Raw genomic sequence first — 25,501 nt, 5'->3', positions numbered from 1 at the left:
TGCACTCCTGATTACAACAATCAGTGAACTAAAGCATGCAGTAACCTATTCCCGATACACCTGGCAGTAAGTATAGAGGGCTAAAGTTCTGCTTCCAGTGATAAAAGCACATATTTTTCCATTCCTACTGTTTGACCTTAAGCAAGTCACTTAACCAGGCAGTGCTTTGAGGCAATTGGGAATATGGGAATGGACCCACGTACTGCATGCTCAATTCTGTATGAACCTATGTCCCTTATCCCTTTATTCCTTTTTTTTTCTTCAGTACATATCACAACTCTCACAATACTGTGTCTGTTATGCTTCTTCAGTCTGGTATTAGCTAAGGTGGCTGTGGTTTCTAAGTGTCCAAAGAAATTCATAGCTTTTCACTGTATACTAATCTTTTTTTATAATGCTTCGTCTCCTCTGTAACATTTACCACAGACATAACTGCACAGATGTGTTTAATATATAAAATAATTTCATGTCTGCTGTCTTTTCTGCTCTATTCCATTTTCTGCACACTTCCCCACAGCTGACTAGACTGCTCAGACAAATTACATCTGAAGGTTTAAATATAATAAAAATGGCTTCAGGGTACAGAAAGGTGCAGAAAAGGAGTAATCAAAAAAAGAAAGTAAACTGCACCAAACTTCCACAAACCAACAACGTTTATTGCATAAACACACCGAAAAAAATGTGAGCTCTTTCGCGACTATCAATATCGCAAGCATTAAACATTGTTGGTTCGTGGAAGTTTGGTACAGTTTACTTTGTTTTTTGATTACAACTAAAGATTTAGCCATTTATTTTTCTGATCAATCACAAAAGGAACTTTGTCCTCTTTTTGTGAAAGGTTTAGTCTTAATGTTTTTCTTTGGTCTCATATTTCAACATGCAGAAATCTATGTACTTCTATGTTTCTGCATATCAGTGAATGATGAGATCCATATACACACACACACATTATATATATATATATATATATATATATATACATACATACATATATATATATATATATATATATATACATATACATATATATATATATATATATATATATATATACATACATACACACACACTATATTATATATATATATATATATATATATATATATATATATATATATACACACACTTTTTTATAACTATGTGTATAAAACTATAAAAAAATATAGTACATTTCAGACACACACACCAATGCAATTAACCACAGAATGTCTATATATTTTTCAGAATTTTCAATGAAAGTGAAAGAATACATACCCTTTTTAGTTCATTATTAAAGGCTTCTGTACTTTCTAGAAATTTTCTTTTTTTCTCTTGATGTCTTTCTTCAATCAGAAGCAATTCTGCCTCCAGCTTTCTCTGCAGAAATAAACAAATGTTCAAAATGATGCAAAACATAAAATGCACACTACAAGCATAATCGCCACAAAAACTAATATTAAGAGTATGAGGAACATTGCTGCAGTATTACTCATAACGAGAGGGGAAAATACAGTTCTATCACCAGCTAACCATAACTGTAGATACTGAAGTATGGTCCCAGTTCCAGGCTGAGGCAGAATTATAGGACTGGCCAGGGTTTCACTGTTCATCCCCTTCTCCTATACCATTTTTATTTAGCACCTGGCTACCAGCGAAGTCTGAATGGGATGCCAACATTCCACTTTTTGTGGAGGCCAGAAACGTATAGTTTTGTACCTACCATAAATGTAGATGTCCGATAGGTATGCGTCTGCAGTCATCACATATGGGTTGTCCTGCCTCAGGCAGCCCTTCGGTCGGCCGGATTCCAAAGTCTGGGTCTGGCCTCGGCTGATGTCGCACTTTCCCCGACGCCAGCCGACGCCATCTTCCTCAGTTTTTCTTGCCCCAGATGCCAGGTGCCCTCTAGGAAGGCTAAATTTGGATAAATGCAATAAAATTCCAAACATTTGCAAAAAAAATATATATATATATACATGTATATACAAACAAATACACCATAATAGATTCCCCCAGCTAGCTAAAAGAGGGGTAAGCACCCTAGGAATACCACAGAGGGGTAGGAGGGAGGGTAAACCTGACTGCAGATGCATACCTATCGGACATCTACATTTATGGTAGGTACAAAACTGTACTATGTCCTTCAAGGATGCATCTGCAGTCATCACATATGGGTAGAATACCATAGCCAAACTGGGGGTGGAGGTACTAAGTGAAGGATGGTGTAGTTAAGATACCCTGCAGGACTGCCATAGCAAAACCTGCTCTGGATCTGGAGTATAAAGGCAAATTGTAATGCTTGGCAAATGTATGCACGGAGCTCCATGTAGCAGCTTCTAAAATGTCTTTGGTAGCCACCCCTCTTAGGAAGGCTGTGGTGGTGGCTGTGGCTCTTGTGGAATGAGGTCTAATGTTAGCTGGCACAGTCTTTCCATGAAAGGAGTAACAAAAACGAATGCAATTTCCTATCCATTTCGAAATTGTCTGTTTGGAAATTGCTTTTCCTTGTATCCCAGCAGCATATGCTACAAACAACTGGTCAGTCTTTCTGCAACTTTTAGTTCTGTCCAAGTAGTAGCGTAGTTGTCTGTGTATGTCCAGGGTGTGCAGAAGTCTCTCCCCTTTATTTTGTGGCTGTGGGAAGAATGTAGGCAAGTGAATAGCTTGGTTCAAAGATACCCTGGATACCACCTTTGGCATGAATGTAGGATTGGTCCTCAAAGAAACTCTGTCCTGATGAAAGATAAGGAATGGCTGCACTGCCATTAAAGCTTGTAGCTCAGATACTCTTCTTGCTGAGGTTATGGCCAGAAGGAAGGCAGTTTTCCAAGACAAAAACTGTACATCTGCCGATGCTGCTGGTTCAAAGGGAGGAAGTGTTAGTTTTTCCAACACGAAATTCAGGTCCCAAGTAAGTAGAGGTGGTTTCCTTGGAGGATTAATGTTTTTGATTCCTCTTAGAAACTGTCTTAGTAGAGGGTGAGAGAAGACAGGTGGATTTAAATTGTATTCTGCTGAGATTGCTGAGGCATGTATCTTGATGGAAGAGTAAGACAGGCCACTGTGGGACAATTCTGCCAAATATTCCAGTATATATGCCATATTCATCACAGTCACATCTAGGCCCTTTGCTGTGTTCCAGGTGTGAAATCTTTTCCATTTTGCTGTATATGACTTCCTTGTGGAAGATCGGCGAGCTTCCATAATAATATCCTTCACTCTCAGGGATAGGTTATCCTGAGGAGGAGTCATGGTATTCTCCAGGCAGTTAGCTGCAAGGTTTTCAGGTTGGAGTGTAGAGTCCTGAAATTGTGCTGCGTCAGTAGGAGTGGCCATAGGGGGAGAGGCCATGGGTTCGTCTGTGACAAGCTCTTTAACAGTGGGTACCCAGTGCTGTCTTGGCCAGTTTGGGGCTATCAGGATTACTCTGGGCTGCTCTGTCCTGATCTTCAGTAGGACCTTAGTCATTAGTGGAAGAGGTGGGAAAGCATACACTGTTAGAGCTTTCCAGCTGAAAGAGAGAGCGCCCAATTTCCATGCTTGTGGGTGGTATGTCCTTGAGCAGAATTTCTTCAGTTGATGATTTATGGGGGGAAGCGAACAGATCTATTTCTGGCCTTCCCCGTGATTTGTAAGAAGATGTCTGGGTGCAGCATCCATTCATGTGCATCCATGGTAGTTCTGCTTAAGCTGTCTGCCAGTGTATTGTCTTTCCCTGGCACGAATTGGGACTGTAGCTGTATGTTGAGTTTCAATGCCAGTTCCCATAGATTCATTGTCAGTCTGCAAAGAGGGAAGGAATGGGTGCCTCCTTGCTTGTTTATGTACCACATAACTGTGGTGTTGTCTGTCCTTATGAGCAGGTGGCCTTGCTGAAGGAAAGGTTTGAAGGCCTTGATTGCGTGTATCACTGCCAGCAATTCCTTTTGGTTTATGTGCATGTGCAGCTCTCTTTGTGACCATAGCCCTTGGATACATCTGTCCTCCATGTGCGCTCCCCAACCTTGGTCTGAAGCGTCCGTGGTGATGGTTTGGTTGGCTCTTGGCTTGCTGAAGGGCAGCCCGCTGTTCAACTGGCAGGCTTGAGCCCACCACATGAATTCCTTTTGAAGGCAAGGAATGAGTGGGATCAGAGCTTCTAAGCTGTGACTGTGCTGAGTCCATAAACTTCTTAGGTACCATTGTAATTTCCTCATATGCAGCCTTGCTTGTGGAATCAGAAGAATGCAAGATGCCATGTAACCCAGGGCCTGCAGGATTTTCCTTGCAGTAAGCTGAGTTTGTCTTGTGAGATTCTGAAAGTAAACTGGTAGCTGTTCTTGTTTTTCTTCTGTGAGAAAAGCCATCTGGGTGGTTGTGTCTAGATCCACACCCAGAAAAGTTATTCTTTGGGATGGAACCAGTCTTGATTTGTGGATGTTGACTGTATATCCCAAGGCCTGTAACAGGTGGATGGCATAGTCCAAGTCCTTTAACAAAGTTTGCTTGCTGTCCGCTTGTATTAGGCAGTCGTCCAGATAAGGGTAGATTTGAATCCCCTGAAGTCTGCAGTGTGCAATTACTGATGCCAGGCATTTCGTGAATACTCTGAACGCAGTAGATAAGCCAAAGGGCAATGCTGAGAATTGATAATGCTCTGACCCTGCAAGAAATCTGAGGTGTCTTCTGCAGCTTTGTCGAATAGGAACATGCAGGTATGCCTCCTTGAGGTCTAGAGTCACCAGCCAAGACCCCTTGCCCAGCATGGGAAGGAGTTGCTGTAGAGTCAGCATTTTGAATTTTGGCACAATGAGGTACGTATTCAGTGCGGACAAGTCGAGAATAGGCCTCCATTGATTTTCTTTTCTTGGAACAAGGAATGATCTTGAGTAAAATCCCTGGCCTTGTTCTGAAAGAGGTACCTTTTCTATGGCTTTCATTTGCATTAAGTTGGTAATTTGCTTCAAAGCCTCTGCCCTCTGATTTGGTGGTAGGTTTGGCATGCCTTTTTTCTTTTGGCAATGAGTGGAAATGGAACCTGTATCCTTTGTCTATTATTTGCAGTGTCCATGTGTCCCCTGTAATGCTGTGCCAATTTTTTGAGAATAAAGAAAGCTTTCCGCCCAAAGATGCTTCTAATTGAGCCCTGGTCGGCGGAGTCAAAATAAAGTCATTGAGTCTGTCCTGGTGTAGCAGTTGTAGTTCCTGCACTACCTCTCTGGTTGGGAGGCTGCCAAGAAATGGTTACTAAAGTACAGTTTTGTACCTACCATAAATGTAGATGTCCGAACTGGATAGCATCTGCAGTCATAACAACTGGGTTGTCCTGTCGTCAGGCAGCCCTTCAGTCGGCCGGATTCCAAAGTCCGGGTCCGGCTTCGGCTGATGTCGCACTTCACCCGACGTCATCTCTGTTGGTCTTCGGGTATAAAAGCATCAGCCGACGCCATTTTCCTCAGTGTTTCTTGCCCCAGATGCCAGTAGCCCTCTTGAAGGCTAAAATTTGGATAGATGCCAATGTTTCCAAAAAGATAGAGGTAAACACAAAAATAAGCATGTATGCACATATATACAAACAAATACACCATAAAAGACTCCCCCCTACCAGCTAGCTATTAGGAGGGTAAACACCCTAAGAGTACCACAGAGGGGAAGGAGGGAGGGTAATCCTGACTGCAGATGCTATCCAGTTCGGACATCTACATTTATGGTAGGTACAAAACTGTACTATGTCCTTCATGGATGCATCTGCAGTCATAACAACTGGGTAGAATACCATAGCCAACTAGGGGAGGAGGATAAAAGTAGATTATGGTGTGTTTAGGATCCCTTGCAGTACAGCAGTGGCAAACCCTGCTCGGGATCTGGAATATAGAGGCAAATTATAATGCTTGGCAAATGTATGCACGGAGGTCCAAGTAGCCGCCTCAATAATGTCTTTGGTTGCCACTCCTCGTAAGAAGGCTGTGGTAGTGGCTGTTGCCCTTGTAGAATGAGGTCTTATGTTCTGTGGAATTGGTTTTCCATGGAAGGAGTAACAGAATCGTATGCAATTTCCTATCCATTTGGAGATTGTCTGTTTGGAAATAGCTTTTCCTTCCCTTCCTGTTGCATAGGCTACAAAAGTTGGTCAGTCTTTCTGCTATTTTTGTTCTGTCCAAGTAGTAGCGTAGCTGTCTATGTACATCCAAGGTATGCAGTATTCTTTCCCTCTGTTTTGTGGGTTGGGAAAGAAGGTAGGTAGGTGGATTGCCTGGTTTAAAGACACTCTGGATACCACCTTAGGCATAAATGTAGGATTAGTCCTCATGGACACTCTATCTTGGTGGAAGATTAGGAAGGGTTGCACTGCCATTAAGGCCTGTAGTTCTGAAACCCTCCTTGCTGAAGTAATTGCCAGTAGGAAAGCAGTTTTCCATGACAGGTGTTGTAGGTCTGCTGTTGCTGCTGGTTCAAAGGGTGATAGTGTCAACTTTTCTAGCACAAAGTTTAAGTCCCAAGCTGGTAATGGTGGTTTCCTTGGAGGTTTTACATTCTTGATTCCTCTGAGGAACTGCCTGAGCAAAGGTGCGAAAAACAGGTGGATCAAAGCTGTATTCTGCTGAAATAGCTGATGCATGTATCTTGATGGAGGAGTAGGACAGGCCTGAATGAAGAAGTTCGGCCGATACTCCAGAATGTTAGGCATATCTATGTTTGACACATCTTTTCCTCTTTCCGTACTCCAAATGACAAACCTTTTCCATTTTCCAGCATAGTTCCTTCTGTTGAAGGTCTGCGTGCTTCAAGAATAATGTCTTTAACTCTTTGGGAAAGTTCTGGATTAGCTGCTGCTATGTGATGTTCCATGCAGTCAGTTGCAACGTTTTAGGTTTGGATGTATGATGCTGTAGTTGTTCTGAGTTAACATCAAAGGCATCAGGGTATTGGCCACATATTGTTCGAGACATGCTCCTTAGCAGTGGGTACCAGTGTTGTCTTGGCCAGTTTGGAGCTATCAGGATTATCCTTGGACGTTCTTCCTTGATTTTTAGTAGTACTTTGTGTATCAAGGGAAGAGGTGGGAATGCATATGCTGTTAGGCCTTTCCAGCTGAAGGAGAGCGAATCCACTTTCCATGCTAGTGGGTGGAATGTCCTTGTGCAGAACTTTTGAGCTGGTGATTGAGAGGTGATGCGAATAGATCTATCTGAGGCATTCCCCATTTCTTTGAGATGGTCTTGAAGATGTCCGGTGCAGCTTCCATTCGTGGGCATCCGATGTGGTTCTGCTTAATATGTCTGCTAGAGTATTTTCTTTTCCGGTACAAATATTGCCTGTAACTGGATGTTGTAGCTGAGTGCCAGGGTCCACAGCTCCAAAGTCATTCTGCATAGGGGGTATGAATGAGTGCCTCCCTGTTTGTTGATGTACCACATGACTGTGGTGTTGTCTGTCCTTATCATCAACTGGCCCTCTTGGAGAAATGGTTTGAACTTCTGGATTGCCAGTTTTACTGCCAGCATTTCTTTTAGGTTGATGTGCAGGTGAAGTTGATCCTGTGTCCACAATCCTTGCACGCATTTGTCCAGCATGTGGGCCCCCATCCTAGGTCTGAAGCGTCTGTTGTGATGGTCTGGCTTGCTTGACATCTGCGAAAGGGTAGGCCTGGGTTTGACTGACATGCCTGAGCCCACCATAGGAACTCCTGCTTTAAGCATGGAATTAGTGGGATTTCTGTTTCTAGGCTGTGTCTGTGTTGGGACCATAAATTCTTTAGGTACCACTGTAGTTTTCTCATATGTAGTCTGGTAAATGGGACCAAGATTATGCATGATGCCATGAAGCCCAAGGCCTGCAGTACTTTTCTTGCTGTTAACTTGTTCAGTTTTGTTAGTGCCAAGAAGTAAAGAGGGAGTTCTTTTGTTTTTCTGTAGTCAGGAATGCCATTTGTTTTACTGTGTCCAATTCAGCCCAAGAATGTCCTTGTTTGGGATGGTATCAGCCTTGACTTTTGTAAATTGACTGTGTATCCCAGTGCTTGTAGCAAGTAAATGACCCTTTGTAAATCTGTTGTCAGCTTGCTTTTGTTGTCCCCTTGTAGCAGGCAGTCGTCCAGGTATGGGTAAATTTGAATTCCCTGTAGTCTGCAATGGGCGATTACTGATGCCAGGCATTTTGTGAATACTCTGGGCGCAGTAGATAAGCCAAAGGGCAATGCTGAGAATTGATAGTGCTCTGATCCTGCAAGAAATCTGAGGTATCTTCTGCAGATTGGTCGAATGGGGACGTGCAGGTATGCCTCCTTGAGATCTAGAGTTACCAGCCAAGACTCCTTGCCCAGCATGGGAAGAAGTTGCTGTAGGGTCAGCATTTTGGATTTTGGGACAATGATGTATGTATTTAAGGTGGACAGGTCGAGAATTGGTCTCCAACTTTTTTCCTTTCTTGGAACTAGGAATAGTCTGGAGTAGAACCCTTTCCTTGCAGTGCTCTTGGCACTCTTTCCACAGCTCCCATGTTTGCTAACTCCATTATCTGTTGTAGTGCGTCTGTTATTTGATTTGGAGGTAGATTTGGCATTCCTCTTTTGACTGGTAAAGTGTGGAAGTGAAACCGTAACCTTGATCTATGGTTTGTAAAATCCACTTGTCTTTTGTTATGTAGTGCCAGTTCTTTGAAAATAAGGTTAACTTTCCGCCTAGAGGAGCTGCTATTTGTTCCCTGGTAGGCAGATTTAGGGTTAAGTCACTGTGGTTGTGCTGATGTAGTGGCAGTGGTTGTGTCTGTGCCTCTGTTGTTACCTTGCCACTGTCGTCCTCTGTAGGCACCTCCTCTGGATTGGTTTCTGCCTCTGGAACGTCTATTCCTGCCCCTTTGAAATTTTGTGGAGTCAGGAAAGGACCAATTTTTGGCAGGCCAGTTCCTGCTAAACCTTGGGGTTGAACCTGCAAGAAATCTTTAACCGTTTGAACAGATTTTGCCTTTTCTTCCATTTTCTTCATAACCTGCTGGGCAGGTGTACCAAACAAACTTGTCTTATCCATAGGAGCATCTAGCAACTTAGCTTTAACATGATCCGTAAAGCTTGCTCCTTTAGCCATGCATGCCTTCTTATCACTGTGCCAGTCATGGCTGATCTAAATGAAGCCTCCAGTGCATCATAGCCACATTTTAAGGAATGGTTGCTAACCTGTTGTATGTTATTTACCATTTCTAATACATATTTCTTATCAAGAGATTCATCAGTGGTTAGTTTTTAGTTAACTGATCAAGCATAAACTCTTGGTATTGTATCATGTGAAACTGACAGGTTAAAGCTCTAGCTGAGAGAGTAGCTGAAGTGTAGACCTTTTTCCCCAACTGTCTAATGACCTTGCTTCCCTTTCAGAAGGAATAGGGTTTTAGCTATGGTCGCTGCTACTGCCTTGGGACCCTGGGATATAGTTTTGGGGTCTGCAAGTGGGGCCTTGTAAAGGTGGTGATGAGTATCTGGCACCCTGTAAAATCTGTCTGGTTTGGCAGGGGCTGGGGTAAAGAATCTGGAGCGGAGCAGACATCATTGAAAGCATCATCCACCACAGAGAGAACAGGAGGTATAGCTAAGGGCCTGTGCTGTGGGAGGTGCAGAAAGGTCCTAAGTCTTTTCTGGAGTCTGAAAAATCCTGTTGCTGCCATTGGAACTGCTCTCGCATGGCATGTAAGGTTTCCCCAAAGGAGAATTCTTCTGGTGGGGAAGCAGCTGGAATGGATTCTTCAGCATCAGAATCTTCAAAATTGGAGAAGGGAGCCTCTGGCTGGTCAGTTATGTCTGATTCGTCAGCAGAATCATCAGAGGACACTGGCTCAGGGGCTCTGCCCTAGGTCTCTTCTCTGGGGGCTGAGAGGCCCTGTCTGGGTGAGATTGAGATCCTCTAATTAATGAAATTAAATCTTCTGCCAAAGTAAGCATTTGAGAACTAGAAGAGGGCCTGGTTGTGGGGAGTTTAACAGGCACTGTCTTAGTAGTCTTGGCTGCTTTAGCCCTGGCGAAGGCCTTAATGGACATGGCTGCTGGAGGCCTAGCAGCACCACGTGCTGGGGTAGAGACATCCAAGGGAATGGTGTCTGATAAGTCAGTGGCAACCACCGTAGTGGATAAAATTTCTGAGGCCGATTCAAGAGTGGTAGCAGGGGCCTCAGTTGTAGAGATAGGTTCAGCTGTACTTTGATCAGTTTTCTCGGTTTCGCCGAAACCGAGACACTCATGTTTGCTTAACCATCTTTTCGGCCGAAACCGCGGACCGCGAGTGTCGGTCTTTATCTTGGCGTTTTGGCAGATTGGGTAGTCGGAGGATCCGACGGCATAATGTACGCAAAATCAGAACCGAAAAACTGTTCTGCAAACTCCGACCGACGCCTAAGCGTTCGTCGGTTGAAAGAAGCACAGGCCGAACAGGCTGCTACGTCGTGGGCTGGGCCTAAACAAGGCAGACAATAAGAGTGGAAATCTTTATGAGGTATTTGTTTCCCACAGGTTAAACAATTATTAACTTTTTCTGACATCGGCTGAGGCAAGAAAGAGTCCCCAACGGGGTACTTAGCTTTAGAAGTCTTCGAAGTAGTATTCGGTAGAAGTAATCTCTGGATCCGACCGACCGGCACTTGCGAACAGCTTCTGCTTCGGGCGCCACGCGGCAAGAAAGACTGAGGAAAATGGCGTCGGCTGATGCTTTTATACCCGAAGACCAACAGAGATGACATCGGGTGAAGTGCGACATCAGCCGAAGCCGGACCCGGACTTTGGAATCCGGCCAACTGAAGGGCTGCCTGACGACAGGACAACCCAGTTGTTATGACTGCAGATGCATCCATGAAGGACATCCTGCTGGGAGTTATGCACCAGATCCTGAAGGGATTTACGATCAAGGGGTTCAGAAGAGGACAGTTTCTTATGCAACTCATCTAGTAAATACTCTTGATACTGTATCATATGGAATTGACAGTTTAAAGCCCTCATGGAAAGAGTTGCAGAAGTATACACTTTCTTACCCCATCTCTCTAATGCTCTGGACTCCCTTTCAGAGGGTAGAGGATTTTTAGCAGTGGCAGCTGCAACCCCTTTAGAGCCCTGGGAAATAGTTTCTGGATCAGCAGAGTGGGCCTTGTACAGGTGAAAATGTGAGTCCGGGACCCTGTAGTACCTATCAGGTTTGGCAGGAGCCGGAGGGAGAGAGTCAGGGGCAGTACAAGCATCTGAATAGACATCATCAATAACATTCAAAACAGGAGGTATAGCTAAGGGCCTGTCCTGAGGTAAATGTAAAAAGGTCCTTAATCTCTTTCTGGAATCAGAGAATTCCTGACCCTGCCATTGAAAATGTTCTCTCATAGTGTGTAATGTTTCTCCAAATGAAAACTCTTCAGGAGGGGCGGCCAAGGGAATAGATTCTTCAGCATCAGAATCCTCGTAGGCCGAATAAGCCTCCTCCTGGTGGTCTGACAGAGCAGAGCCATCCGTGGACTCATCTGAGGACTGTGAATCAGAGGGCTCAACCCTGGGCCTTTTGTCTGGAGGTGGTTGAGAGCCCCTGTCCGGATGAGGTTGGGAGCCTCTAATTAATGAAATCAGATCCTCTGCTAGGGTAAGAATCTGAGAGCTAGAAGAAGGTCTCTGAGAGGAAACTTTGGGAGGCAAAGCCTTAGAAAGTTTAGCAGCCTTAGCCCTAGAGAAAGCCTTAATGGACATGGAAGCAGGGGGTCTGGCTGCACCACGTGCAGGAGTAGACTTATCTAAAGTAATGGTGTCGGAAGGTTCCTGGACACCGGTTTCAGTAGGTAATTCAATGACCGACTCGGCCGGGGCCTCCAGGGCCGAGGTAGTCGGTTGTGTGGTTTCGGTAGTAGGAAGTACCAAGGACTCGGTTTCAGCCGAGACCGAGACACTTGCGGTAGGCCTGACCGAGGTTTCAGCTGAAACCGCGGCCCGCGTGTGTCGGTCCTTGTCCTTCTGTTTTTTGACTAAATGCGAAGTCGGAGTCTCCGACGGCATTTTATAAGCAAAACTAGCCCCAAAAAACTCCTCTGCAAACTCCAACCGACGTCTAAGAGTTCGTCGGTTGAAGGAAGCACAGGCTGAACAGGCCGAGACGTCGTGGTCTGGGCCTAGGCAGGGGAGGCAGTAAGAGTGGAAATCCTTATGAGGTATTTGTTTCCCACAGGTTAAACAATTATTAACTTTATCTGACATCGGCTGAGGCAAGAAAGAGTCCCCAACGGGGTACTTAGCTTTTTCTAAGTCTTCGGTAGCTGAATCACAGGAGCTGACCGACCGGCACTTGCGAACTGCTTCTGCTTTGGGCACCACGCGGCAAGAAAGACTGGGGAAGATGGCTTCGGCTGATGCTTTTATACCCCAGACGCTCTGACATCGGGGAAAGTGCGACATCAGCCGAGGCCAGACCCAGACTTTGGAATCCGGCTGACCGAAGGGCTGCCTGAGGCAGGACAACCCGTATGTGATGACTGCAGATGCATCCTTGAAGGACATCTAAAAGCTCCACATAGTACAAAAATACATACTTCGTTAAAATAAAAATTGCTAAGAAGTTAAAATACATGGATGAGAATCCACAAACAGTACAGTTAAACAGTTATTAAAAATCCAAAGCAGTATATAGTTGACTTCACTGAAGATATGATACAATATAACTCATTTTGTTTTTGGGTTGAATTAAGGTTTGAGTATGGGAAGGCATAGAGAAGTGATGAAAAATGAAATTAAACAGATGACTAATTATAAGGAGCCAGGGGGTTCCTCACAATTGGTCAAAGTGAAGAGAGACAGCATATGTAACTACATACAAGTGATTTAGGGACAGAAAATTCAGATCAGGACTAAATGTTAAAGAAACTGAAGAGAACAGGTGACCAGACTAGTCAAAGTGCTGATAAATATAGAAAGAAAAGTTAGATGAGGTGAATGCAGAGGAGGGATATCAGGCCATGTTGTGGTGGAGTTTTCATGGGAAGGAAAAAGGACCAGAAAAAAAAAAAAAAACTAGGGATAGTAAGTAAATCAGATAACTGCAAAATATGGTTAAACCACATAATAAACGACAAAGTAAATGAGAAGGGTCCGGTAGAGAGAGAGAGAGAGAGGGATGGTGTGAAGGCAGCACAAGCAAAGGGAAGAAAAGAGGCAACATTAATAGGTATGGGGTGGTGGGTAAGGGGAGGGAGACATCAAATTGTTGGTATGGAAGATTAATGACCACATAAAGAAGGCTCGAGGATGAAAGGAAAGAAGAGAGTTGTGTGCAAATATTGATATATGGGAGACAAAGTACAGTTGTGTACACATACCATAAATGTGGATGTTCAAGTGTATTCACTGTTGCAGTCATTACTCTGGCTGCAGGTTGCCCTCAGCCGGCCTGAATATCAAAGTCTTGGATTCCTGTGTCAGTTGCTGTCTCTTCTTCCATGACGTCATTAGGGGTATAAAACATGCAGCCGACACCATTACATCAGTTTTTCTTGCCCCAGATGTCAGGTGCCCCCACAATGGGAAGCAATTATATGACAAGTTACACCTCCATCAAAAAGCAAATACACCAGAAAGCTTAAAGCAAGAAGCAAAGGTAGAGCCAAGAGAAGTCAGGGGGCTGGAGGGAGAGTAACCAGGACTGCAACAGTGAATACACTCAAACATCTACATTTAGTGTACACAACCGTACTATGTTCTTCGTGTTTCACTGTTGCAGTCATTACATTTGCGTAGATTCCCAAATCTAAAGAAGGAAGGAGGATGTTACAGAGCATTAGGGCCAGCTATTAAGCCCTGCAATACTGCAGTGGCAAATCAGGTCTGGATTTAGAAAAAATAGGCATGTGGTAGTGTTTGGTGAAGGTAAGAACAGAGCTCTAAGTAGCAGCTTCTAGGAAGTCCCTGGTAGGGACCCCTCTGAGAAAGGCTGTAGAGGTAGATGCAGCCCTGGTGGAATGTGACCTTATTCCCTGTGGGGCAGGTTTTCCCTGGTGCTTATAGCAGAAATGAATGCAATGGGCTAACCACTTAGAAATGGTTTGCTTTGAAATGGCCTCCCCCTCTGCCCCTGCAGCAAAGCCAACTAGCAGCTGTTTAGATTTTCGGAGAGGCTTAGTCCTGCTCAAATAAAATCTAAGTTGTCTGTACACGTCCAAAGAGTGCAGTATTCGTTCTCCTTTGTTCTGTAGATTTTTTGAAAAAGGTAGGCAAATGAATGGACTGATTTAGGTCCACACTAGACACCACCCTTGGGCATAAAGGATGGATTGGTCCTGAGGGAAACCCTGCCTGCATGGAAGATAATGAAGGTCTCCACTGCCATGAGGGCCTGTAATTCAGACACTCTTCTTGCTAAAGTGATTGCTAGAAGGAAGGCTGTCTTCCAAGAAAGGAATTTCAACTCTGCAGTTGCAGCTGGTTCAAATGGAGGGAAAGTGAGCTTTTCCAATACAAAGTTAAGGTCCCAGGCTGGAGTAGGGGCTCGCCTGGGGGGGTCTTAAATTTTTAGCCCCTCTGAGGAATTGCTTTAACAGGTGGTGAGAGAAGAGTTTTGGTTCAGTATTGTAATGTTCTGAAATTGCAGAAGCATGAATTTTAATTGACGAGAAGGATAGGCCCTTGTGGAGCATTTCTGTTAAGTACTGAAGAATATGAGGTAAACTGGGCACCGTGGTGCCCATACTCTGGGTCTGGTTCCAGGAACAATATCTTTTCCATTTTTCAGCATAGGATTTGCTAGTATTAGGCCTCCTTGCTTACAGAATGACCTCTAGCATCTGCTTACTGAGGGATGCTATTGGAGAGCTCAAGGAATTAGCCAAGCTGCAAGGTTCAAGGTTTGAAGCAGAGGGTGCAGAATCTGGCCCGGCTGCTGGGACAGCAGGGAAGGTGTCTGAGGTAGGTGTCATGGATCCAGCAGTATCATGCTGTGCAAGAAGGGGTGCCAGTGCTGGCAAGGCCAGTCTGGTGCAATACGAATTGTCCTTGGCTTGTCCTGTTTGATCTTTAGCAGAACCTTCGAGAGGAGAGGCAGAGGGGGAAAGGCATAAACCAAGAGGCTTTCCCAGGTAAAGGACAGAGCATCCACTTTCCAAGCTTGACTGTGGGGAGTTCCTTGTGCAGAATTTGTTGAATTGGTAGTTCTGGGGGGAGGCAAACAGGTCTATCTCTGGAGTCCCCCATTGTTCCTCAAGAGGGTGAATATTTTTGGTTCCAGTTTCCATTCGTGTGGGTCCATGAGATTTCTGCTTAGGTTGTCTGCCAGTGAATTTAGCTTGCCTGACAGGAATTGAGCTTGTAGGTGCACTTGGTAGCTCAAGGCTGTGTTCCACAGAGCCATAGCTAGTCTGCAGAGAGGGTACGAGTGGGTTCCCCCTGGTTGTTTATGTACCACATAACTGTGGTGTTGTCTGTCTTTACCAATAATTGTCCTGGAAGGATGTGGTCGTTGAAGGCTGTCAGTGAATTCTGTACAGCTAACATTTCTTTTTGGTTGATATGCAGATGCATTTGACTCTGGTTCCATTTGCCCTGAATGCACTGCCCTACCAAGTGAGCCCCCATGCATAGTCTGATGTGTCTGTAGTCAGGGTTTGGGCGGCAGGGGGTAGATTGAAAGGGAGCCCCTTGTTGAGGCGGCAGGCCTCTGCCCACCAAAGAAACTCTGTCTTTATACAAGAAATGATAGGAATCATTGATTCGAGGTCCTGAGGATGTTGACACCATAGGCTTTTTAGATACCACTGTAGTTTCCTCATATGCAGTCTTGCATATGGAATTAGTAGAATGCAAGAAGCCATGAAGCCCAGGGCTTGCAAAATTTCCCTTGCAGACAGCAGGGTCTTTGAGGCCAGTAGTTTGAAGTAGGCTGTCAAATAAGAATAAAGTAAAATATTCACCAAGGCACCAAAGTTCACTTCAAACAATCCACAGGTACCACCAAGGATCGAATACCAGCAGTTTTCTTTGAAAGCACAGCTTTAATGAAAATGAGCAAAAAAACACATACACTCCAGGCATTAATGTCTCCTATCTACATTTTTCTTTGCAAGTTACTTCATCAGATGCGGACAGACTTGTGAACCATTCCTTTTATACTCCCTCTACTTGGTGAATTGAGTTAATTACCCAATAAAATAAGAATGTTAATTAGCAATTAATACAGAATGCAATAAATATAAAGTGTGCATATACAACCTTCTCAGAATGAGAAGTACACATATCACCATTAAAAAACATGTTACCTGAATACTTCTGTCTAAAGATTCATGTTTTATGTTAAATCCTTCATAAATTAATACAAAATCATGTACTTTAAAACTTTTAAGACTTATTTAAAAGGATTGCATGTAAAATATAGAAATGGTCTTAAAGCTCCCTCTAGTGTCCATTCTATCAAATAAACTTGTTTCTCTGGTGTGTGGTAGGCCATCTGGGAAGTTGTGTTCAAGCTTGCTCCCAGGAATACAATCTGTTGGCAGGGTATTAGATGAGATTTCTTTTCGTTTATGGTGTACCCCAGCGAGGTTAGAAGTTTCTTTACAAATGCCAGATGTTTTAATAGCATGTCCTGGCTTTCTGCCTGAATCAGACAATTGTCCAGGTATGGATATATTTGATTGTTTCTCTCTGCCTGCAAAATGCAATGGCTGGAGCTAGACACTTTGTGAATACCCTGGGTGCAGTAGATAAGCCAAAAAAGAAGTGCAGAGAACTGATAGTGCATGGAGCCTGCTCTAAAGCATAGGTATTTCCAGCAAGATTCCCTTATTGGAATGTGCAGGTAAGCTTACTTTAAGTCTAAGGTTGCCAATCAGGCATCTTTGCCTAGCACAGGAAGCAGCTGTTGAAGTGTTAGCATTTTGAATTTTGGGATTACCAAAAAGGTGTTTAGAATAGAAAGGTCTAGGATAGGATGCCAGCAGCTGTCTTTTCTGGGTACCAGGAAAAGTCTTGAGTAAAAACCTTGTCCCCTTTCATCTGCTAGGACAGGCTGAATAGCCCAGATACTTAGAAGAGAGAGAAAGTACAGTTGTGTACCTACCGTAAATGTAGATGTTTGAGTGTATTCACTGTTGCAGTCATTACACTTGGGTTATCCTGCTGGCAGGCGACCTCTAGTCGGCCCGAGTTCCAAAGTCTTGGTCCAGCGTCGGTTGCTGTCGCCTCTTCCCTGACGTCAGTGCGCCAGAGGTATAAAAGTTGCAACAGACGCCATTTTCTTCAGTTCTTCTTGCCCCGGATGTCAGGTGCCCCCAGATAGGAAGGCTGAAAAGATAAAAATATGCCAAAAAAATGCATATATCACTATAAACATTTACTTCATCTTCAAGCAAATACACCACATAGGTTGTATAGAGTTGAGAAGTACAGAATAGTCCCAGCAAAGAAGGGGATGGTGGGTGGGTAACCTGGACTGCAACAGTGTATACACTCGAACATCTACATTTATGGTAGGTACACAAAGTACAGTTTTGTACCTACCATAAATGTAGATGTTCGAGTGCTAATACAGCTGCAGTCATAACAGATGGGTTCTCCTGCTGTCAGGCAGGTCCTCGGTCGGCCGAATTCCAAAGTCTAGGTCCAGCGTCGGTTGTCGTCGCTTCTTCCCTGACGTCAGTGTGACAGGGGTATAAAAGAACCAGCCGACGCTATTTTCTTCAGTCTTTCTTGCCCCAGATGTCAGGTGCACCCAGAAGGAAGGCAATACATAAATTTGTGTAATAAAGCAATGCCATATAATCAAAATACAGTAGTGCAAGCAAATACATCATGAATGAATACCCCAATCAGGTTGCATGAGGATATGTTAGCCTATAGGCCTGTCCCAAGAGAGGAAGGAGGGAGGGAAACCTGGATTGCAGCTGTATTAGCACTCAAACATCTACATTTATGGTAGGTACAAAACTGTACTATGTTCATCGTGCATACAACTGCAGTCATAACAGATGGGTAGAATCCCAAAGCTAAGAAAGGGGTGGTAGGCACTAGGTGGAACTAGGAGGAGCCAGAATGCCCTGCAAGACTGCAGTGGCAAAGCACGCTCTAGATTTGGAGTATAGTGGAAGGTGGTAGTGCTTGGAGAAGGTATGCACAGAACTCCAAGTGGCTGCTTCTAAAATATCTTTGGTAGGAACTCCTCTGAGAAAGGCTGCAGAGGTAGCCGTGGTCCTTGTGGAGTGAGATCTGATGCCTGTAGGTACAGTTTTGCCATGAAAAGAATAGCAAAAGCGTAAGCAGTGGGCTATCCATTTTGAGATTGTCTGTTTGGAAATTGGCTTTCCTTGAGCTCCTATAGCATAGGACACAAAGAGCTGTTCTGATTTTCTGAAAGGCTTTGTTCTGTCCAAATAATAACGCAGTTGCCTGTGGATGTCCAAGGAATGTAGTAATCTTTCCCCTTTGTTTTGAGGATTAGGATAAAAGGTAGGTAAGTGTATGGCCTGATTCAAAGCTACCCTGGATACCACTTTTGGCATAAAGGACGGGTTGGTTCGTAAGGCAACTCTGTCCTGATGGAAGATGATAAAAGGCTGCACAGCCATGAGAGCTTGTAGTTCCGAAACCCTACGAGCTGAGGTAATAGCCAGAAGGAAAGCTGTTTTCCAGGACAAATATTGCAAATCTGATGAGGCAGCTGGCTCAAAAGGAGGCAAGGTCAGTTTTTCCAAAATGAAATTGAGATCCCAAGCAGGTATTGGTTGTTTCCTTGGGGGTTTTAGATTCTTAGCCCCTGTGAGGAACTGTCTTAAGAGGGGGTGAGAGAATAAGGGTGGATCAGTGTTGTATTCTGCAGAAATGGCTGAGGCATGGATTTTGATGGAAGAGAAATAGAAGTTATGTCCTTACCATAACGTTCCATGTGGAGTGTTCATCTCGCCTTTGTTCTTACACATGGGTTCGGAGCCGATCCTCGGCTCCGTGCCGGCCTCTTGCAAGCTCTGCATCGAGAAGAAGCTCGAGACAATCTAATACCCACAATCCCCCTCTGCCTTTACCTCAGATCTAGTTTGCAAGCAAACCAATCTACAGAATAGCACATTCATGCTTATACACATAAGTATAGAAAGCAATTATAGAAAAACTATATACATATCTAAACAGACACATATAAAAATATATGTGTATACCAACTATGTACACAGAATAATAACAGTAGCAAAAAATGCTTCTGGCCAGGCATCAAAGAATGTTCTTCCTAAGGGTGGGAGGGTGGGACTGTAAGAACAAAGGCGAGATGAACACTCCACATGGAACGTTATGGTAAGGACATAACTTCTATATGTGATAGTGTTCAATCTCGCCGTTTGTTCTTACACATGGGTAGCGTCCCTAGCTCCTTGATCCTGACGAACTCACGGGAGGACGTTCTTGAGCACAGTGGAACCAAAGGTTGCCCTGTCCCTAGAAACCTTGTCTACTTTATAATGAGAAATAAATGTATGTGGCTTAGACCAGGTAGCAGCCGCACAAATAGCATCCAGTGGTAGGCGAGCTGCATGAGCCAAAGACGTAGATATTGACCTTGTGGAATGTCCTTTGGGTTTGTGTAAAAGGGGTTGATTTGCAGAATCGTAGACATAGATTATACAATCCGTTAACCATTTAGAAAGAGTTCTTTTGGTAACTGCAAGTCCTTTCCTGCTATCAGCAAAAGCCACAAAGAGTTGATCTGTTTTTCTGTGATCTTTTGTTCTATCCAAATAAAATCTTAGCTGTCTGTGAACATCCAATTTGTGTAACATATACTCCATTTTGTTGGAGTGGTTTTTGAAGAAAGTGGGTAATTCAATGGACTGATTAATATTGTTAATAGAACACACTTTAGGGAGGAAGGATGAATTGGTTCAAGAGAAACTCTGTCAGAGTGAAAGATCAAATAAGGGTGCTTGATGGAGAGAGCCTGAAGTTCAGATACTGCCTAGCAGAAGTAATGGCTACCAGAAAGAGAGTTTTCCAGGACAAAAATTTTAATGGGCAAGAAGAGGCGGGTTCAAAAGGGGCAACATTAAATTAGATAACAACAAATTCAGACTCCAAGGAGACGCCGGAGATCTGACCGGGTGGTCTGATATGAAAACTTTTAAAAAGGCTTTACAAAGTCTGTGAGCCATAACAGGAGCTCCACATTCTTCCACATGGAAATTGAAATGGCAGCCAATTGAACTCTTAGAGTAGCAGGAGAAGCACCCTGATGAAATAAGTCTGTTAAGAACTCTAATACCTTATTCAAAGGAGCTATAAAGGGATCCACATGGTGTGTATTCGCCCAGAATACAAACCGTTTCCATTTGCTAGTATATGTTTTAGTAGTGGAAGCTTTATGAAGCCACTAATATATCCTGGACTGCTGGTGACAAAAGATCAGACCTGGCTAAGTTAGAATTGGAGCAGCCAAGCTGCTAGATGGAGTGACAGGAGCTGGATGGGAACCCCTGACGAGTGAGTCAATAGATCTGGCTCTGGGTCCAGAATCCAGGGTCCCCGAATGCAGTGTATTTTCAGGAAGGGAAACCAAATTTGACGATGCCAGAATGGAGCAATGAGGATTATCGTCCTGTGTAGGTTCCTGGCTTTCTGGAGAAACTTCGATATCAGAGGAAATGGGGAAATGCGATAGGAGTCCCGGGGCCAATCAGAAACCAGCGTCCTGGGGACTTCCCTGAGGGGTAATAGGGCAAAGTAGCTCCTGCATTTGGCATTCATTGGAGACGCAAACAGGTCGCAGGAAGGCTGGCCCCACGTGCGAAAAATCCTTTTCGCCACTGACTGTTTTAGAGACCACTGCGTGCGGTAACAGAATTGCTCTGCTCAGCCTGTCGGCTATGACGCTGGATGACCCCGGGATGTGCTGCTATTAGAAAGCGACCCGTGGACTCCGCCCACTGCCAAATTCTCATGGCCTCTCTGCATAGTTGATAGGACTTGGTTCCCCCTTGTTTGTTTATGTACCAGACTACAGACATGTTGTCCGCCTGAACGCCAATAGTCCCTAGAGGAAGAAGGGGAGCAAAGTGTGGCAACGCTAGAAACACTGCCCTCAACTCTAGAACATTGATGTGCAGATTGTACTCCAAATTGGTCCATTCGCCTTGGACTGTCTGTCCCTGAAAGATGCCCCCCCACCCTATCAGGGAAGCGTCCGTGGTCACCGTAACTGTGGGTGGGTAGCACAAACGGCCTCCTTGGAAAGGTTGCACGCTTGAAGCCACCAGTTTAGATCTGTTTTGCAAGTCTTTGTTATAAGAATCTCGTGTGTTAGAGGTAGTTGTTGGACCGTCCATTGTGCAAACAGTAGCCATTGTAGGACTCTCATGTGCAGCCTTCCCAGGGGAATTGCAATAAGGGAGGCTGACATGAGGCCCAACACCTTCAGTACTAGTTTTGCAGGAGATTTCCTTGACAAGAGTAGAAGACGTATGTGAGTCTGCAGTGATAATATCCTTTCTGGGGGAAGCCTCAGAATCAATTGACGTGTGTTTAACTCTGCTCCTATGAACAAGATATTTTGTGATGGCTGAAGTAAGGATTTTCCGAAATTTACGGAGATCCCTAGGTGAACACACAGTTGAAGAACAAAGTCTCTGGCCTGCAGTAGTTGACGCCGGTGGTGGCGAAAGGAGCCAGTCGTCCAGATACGGAAACACCTGGAATCCCTGGAGTCTCAAGTGAGACGCTACCACTGCCATGCATTTGGTGAAGACCCTGGGGCTGAGGTCAGACCAAAGGGCAGGGCTCAAATTGAAAGTGACTGGCTCCCAGCCGAAGCGCAAATGATCTCTGGATGCCCTGGCCATTTTGATGTGGTAGTATGCATCCTCTAGATCTATTGAGCACATCCACTGCCCTTCTGTAAGACTGGAAGGATCGATTGAAGCGTGACCATTCGAACTTTTCTTTCTTGACGAAAGTATTGAGGTAGCTTAGGTCTAGAATGGGCCTCCAGTCCCCTGTTTTCTTTGGAACTAAAAAGAACCTTGAGTAAGTTCCGAATCCTTGCTGGTCCGCTGGGACTGGCTGGATGACTCTTTTTCTAGCAGCTTTGAAATTTCTACAGCTGCTGGCTCTCGCAGATGGGGCGGTACATCTGGGAGTCTTTTCTTTGGGATGGGATGGGATAGGAAGGGTATGTTGTAACCTCTGGTAACTACGCTTTTTACCCACTTGTCTGTAGTTATATTTTGCCAGGCCTGAGGGTATAAAGCTAAGCGACCCCGACTGCCTCCAGAGCAGGACAGTCGGGCCTCCTCTCAGGAGTGCTGGAAAGGTTTACCAGGGAGTGTTTCCCTGTCACCTTGATGTTGCGGACCCCTCTGCCGCCAGGCGGCGTCTTCCACCTCTGCCCCTCCACTGCCTCTAGAGGGCATCACCCTGTGTGCCTGAGAAAGACCCTTGGGGTTTGAAACCACATTTTCCCACCGCTGCCCTTTGGGGTACGGTCTGGTTGGGGTGGAAAACGGACTCCGACAGCAGACAGAGTCTTTCCCTCTTGTTCACACCGGTAAGGGTCTCCTTTACCTTGGGGCCAAAAGAGTGGCACCGTCAAATGGGGCGTTTGTAAAGGAAGACTTGAAGGCTTCCGCAAAGGAGCATAGGCATCCAGGATTGTCTACGAAGAGCAATCGCTGAAGCTGCTGCCCTACTCGAACCTTCGGCTGTGTAGGAAATCAGCCTCATGGACGAGTTAACAATCGATGTTAGGGTATTAAGTTGCGCTGTCACTTTCTCTGAGACAGCTGCATCTGTAGCACCCTGGAGGGTATCTCCCAACTCTTTGACTAGATCCCTCTGCAGACGTAAAATGGGTCAAATAGTTCAGGGACCGCATGGAAAAAGCCGCTGAACTAAAAATGCGCTTCCCATATCTATCCATCGTCCTAGAATCTTTATTAGGCGGATGGACAGACGAAGAAGACTCCGACATCTCCTTTTAGTGGCTGCTGCCACCACCATAGCGTCTACTGGAACTCCTTTTGTAAGGTAGGACTTATCCTGAGGTGCTGTGATGTACTTGTTAGGTTTTCTTGGAACAGGTTCCACTGTGTCAGGAGTCTCCCACGCCTTGAGCAATTAGTTCCATTAGTTCGTCAAGGGCGGAGTGACCCAGGAGGAGGAAGGGCGAGCACCAAATGCCTTCAGCAGAACTGACTCATCCTCAGAAGGGGAAGGGACTGCCAGTCACCTCTCTGCTTCAGGATCTCCAAAATGTCTGAAAAGAGACATCTTCTGAAGGTGACTTAGGGACCCCTCTGACTCATCTAAGTCAGTGTCAGATGTCAAGGATTCCTGTGGAGAATCCAAGTGTCTCCTCTTACACAATCTCTTCCTAGGGACTTCCTCGGGGAGCATCCGAAGAAGCCTCGGAGGAAGAGGGGCACCTCCAGGGGTGGCTGAGACACTGGTGCCCGACGCTTGGATGTGGCCGTGGGTGCAGATGAAGACAAAGGCCCTTTATGGGGAGGAGAAACTGCTTCCACTGATGTGGTTGTCTGGGTAGACAACACCTTCCTCATCAGGTCGAACGCTCCCGGTCCCGCATCGAAGAGTCCCCGGTTCGAAGAAATGGGAAGAATCCCGACACGGGCACGGGCATCGACCCGAGGACGGAGCCGAATCGATCCGCCGAGGCCCGAGGGGAGAGTCAGAACCGACACGTCAGTTCGACTCGCCCCGGAACCAAGAACAGACCGTCGGCTCGAGACTCGGTACCGGGTCCGGAGTCGAGGTGAGGGAACAGACCGAGAAAAGACGGTTCTGGACCCGAGGGCTCCACAATCAGTAGATCAGCCTCTTCCGCTCCAAAGACTGAATCGGTCTCGGAGGAGGAATGGATGGAGATACAGGAAGGCCTTCAAGTTTCGACACCAACTGGGTGGAAACCGAAATACGTTTAGAGAGGGCCGAATGCTCCAACAACTTCTGCACCACGCGATCCACATCGACATCCGAAAGTTTGGAGGAAGAACGGGTCGAAGGAACCGAAGACGGAGCCGACCTCAGTATGGCCGAAGGAGGGAGCTCCATCACCGGTTCCAAGACTCGAGGCTCAGGAACCGATACCAGTTGAACACTCAGCCCCGAAGTCTGTGGAACCGGTGATCTAACCTTTGAAGACGAGCTCGGAGCCGATGACTTAGGCTCCGACGTCTTCGATTCCTTAGAGGACTTCAATGCCTGGTCAGAAGCATCCAGAGCCTCTTGGAAAGCCGGTTTCAATAGACCTCTGTCCATTAGTTTCCTGCGCCTATCTGTCATGACCCTCCCACTAAAAGAGTGACAGATGGAGCAATCCTCTTGTAAGTGGAGAGGGCCAAGGCAGTAGACGCAGGAACTATGGTTGTCAGTGACCGACATTTTCTGGCCACACTGACAACGCTTGAAACCAGACTTTACCTTCTCAGACATTGTAGAATAAAAAGACAACTCCAGTAAAAAACAGTCAAATCCGAAAATAGTTAGTCACAATCGAGTAATTGTCAAATCCGGTGAAAATTTGTCTCAACTATGGAAAGATATGAAGGGTGTAGGCCCCGATAACAGAAATACCGATAAATAAAGTTAACGGTACCAAAAAATTAACGGAACCACAACACAATCACACTTGTTAACACTGAAAATATCAACTAGACTAGTATCCTAATAAAATACAACAAAAAAAGTTATATCTTAGCTTAGAAACTCTCGAACTAGCTCCCAACGATGCGTATGCAGCAGCGGCAAACTAGATCTGAGGTAAAGGCAGAGGGGGATTGTGGGTATTAGATTGTCTCGAGCTTCTTCTCGATGCAGAGCTTGCAAGAGGCCGGCACGGAGCCGAGGATCGGCTCCGAACCCATGTGTAAGAACAAACGGCGAGATTGAACACTATCACATTGAAAGTCCACTGCTTAGCAGCTCAGCTAGATACTGTAATATTTGAGGTAAAGTCAGTTTTCCAGGATCCTGGCCCTTTTCTCATTCCAGACACAAAACCGTTTCCATTTTGCGGAGTAAGCTTTTCTAGTAGACGGCCTTCTGGCCTCCAAAATGACATCCTGCACCTCCTTGGAGAGAAGGGTCTGTTGTGATGCTAAGGAATCTTCCATGCGGCTAGATTGAGTGTTTTTAGCTGACTGTGAAGAGTTTTGAAGCTGTGTTGAGTCAGGAGAAGAGGCATTAGAGGCAGGGTCCATGGTGGGGAATGCGTCAGGCTCCTCAGGAGTGGGTACCAGTGTTGTCTTGGCCAGTCTGGAGCAATGAGAATCATCTTTGGTCTGTCTGCTCTGGTTTTCAATAGGACTTTGGGCAGCAGAGGAAGAGGTGGGAAGGCATAAACTGTCATTGATGTCCAACTGAAAAAGAGAGCGTCCACTCTCCAGGCCTTTGGATGAAAAATCCTTGAGCAGAATTTTGTCAATTGGTGATTTTTGTGGGAGGCAAAGAGATCTGTGTCTGGCCTTCCCCATGCTTGGATTATCTCTGTAAAAACTTGAGGATGCAACTTCCATTCGTGTGGATCTGTCATATTTCTGCTTAGGATGTCTGCCAGCGTGT

At 45.2% G+C, this 25,501-nt stretch overlaps 1 protein-coding gene across 3 annotated transcripts in view; it reads right to left on the bottom strand.

The window, feature by feature from the left end:
• SMARCE1 (SWI/SNF related, matrix associated, actin dependent regulator of chromatin, subfamily e, member 1) overlaps positions 1 to 25,501 on the bottom strand; it is a 970,790-nt gene that overhangs the window by 309,767 nt on the left and 635,522 nt on the right. For all 3 annotated transcript variants that reach the window (XM_044055001.1, XM_044055002.1, XM_044055003.1), the window contains one exon: positions 1,255 to 1,356. In XM_044055001.1, coding sequence (XP_043910936.1) covers positions 1,255 to 1,356 — 102 coding nt within the window. The remainder of the gene's footprint in view (positions 1 to 1,254; positions 1,357 to 25,501) is intronic.

The sequence above is a fragment of the Protopterus annectens genome, chromosome 13.part0, assembly GCF_019279795.1.
Source record: "Protopterus annectens isolate FY-2018-M chromosome 13.part0, PAN1.0, whole genome shotgun sequence".
Lineage (NCBI taxonomy): Eukaryota > Metazoa > Chordata > Ceratodontiformes > Protopteridae > Protopterus > Protopterus annectens.
Note: the sequence above shows the minus strand (reverse complement) of the source record. Positions and strands in the feature narration are given on the sequence as shown.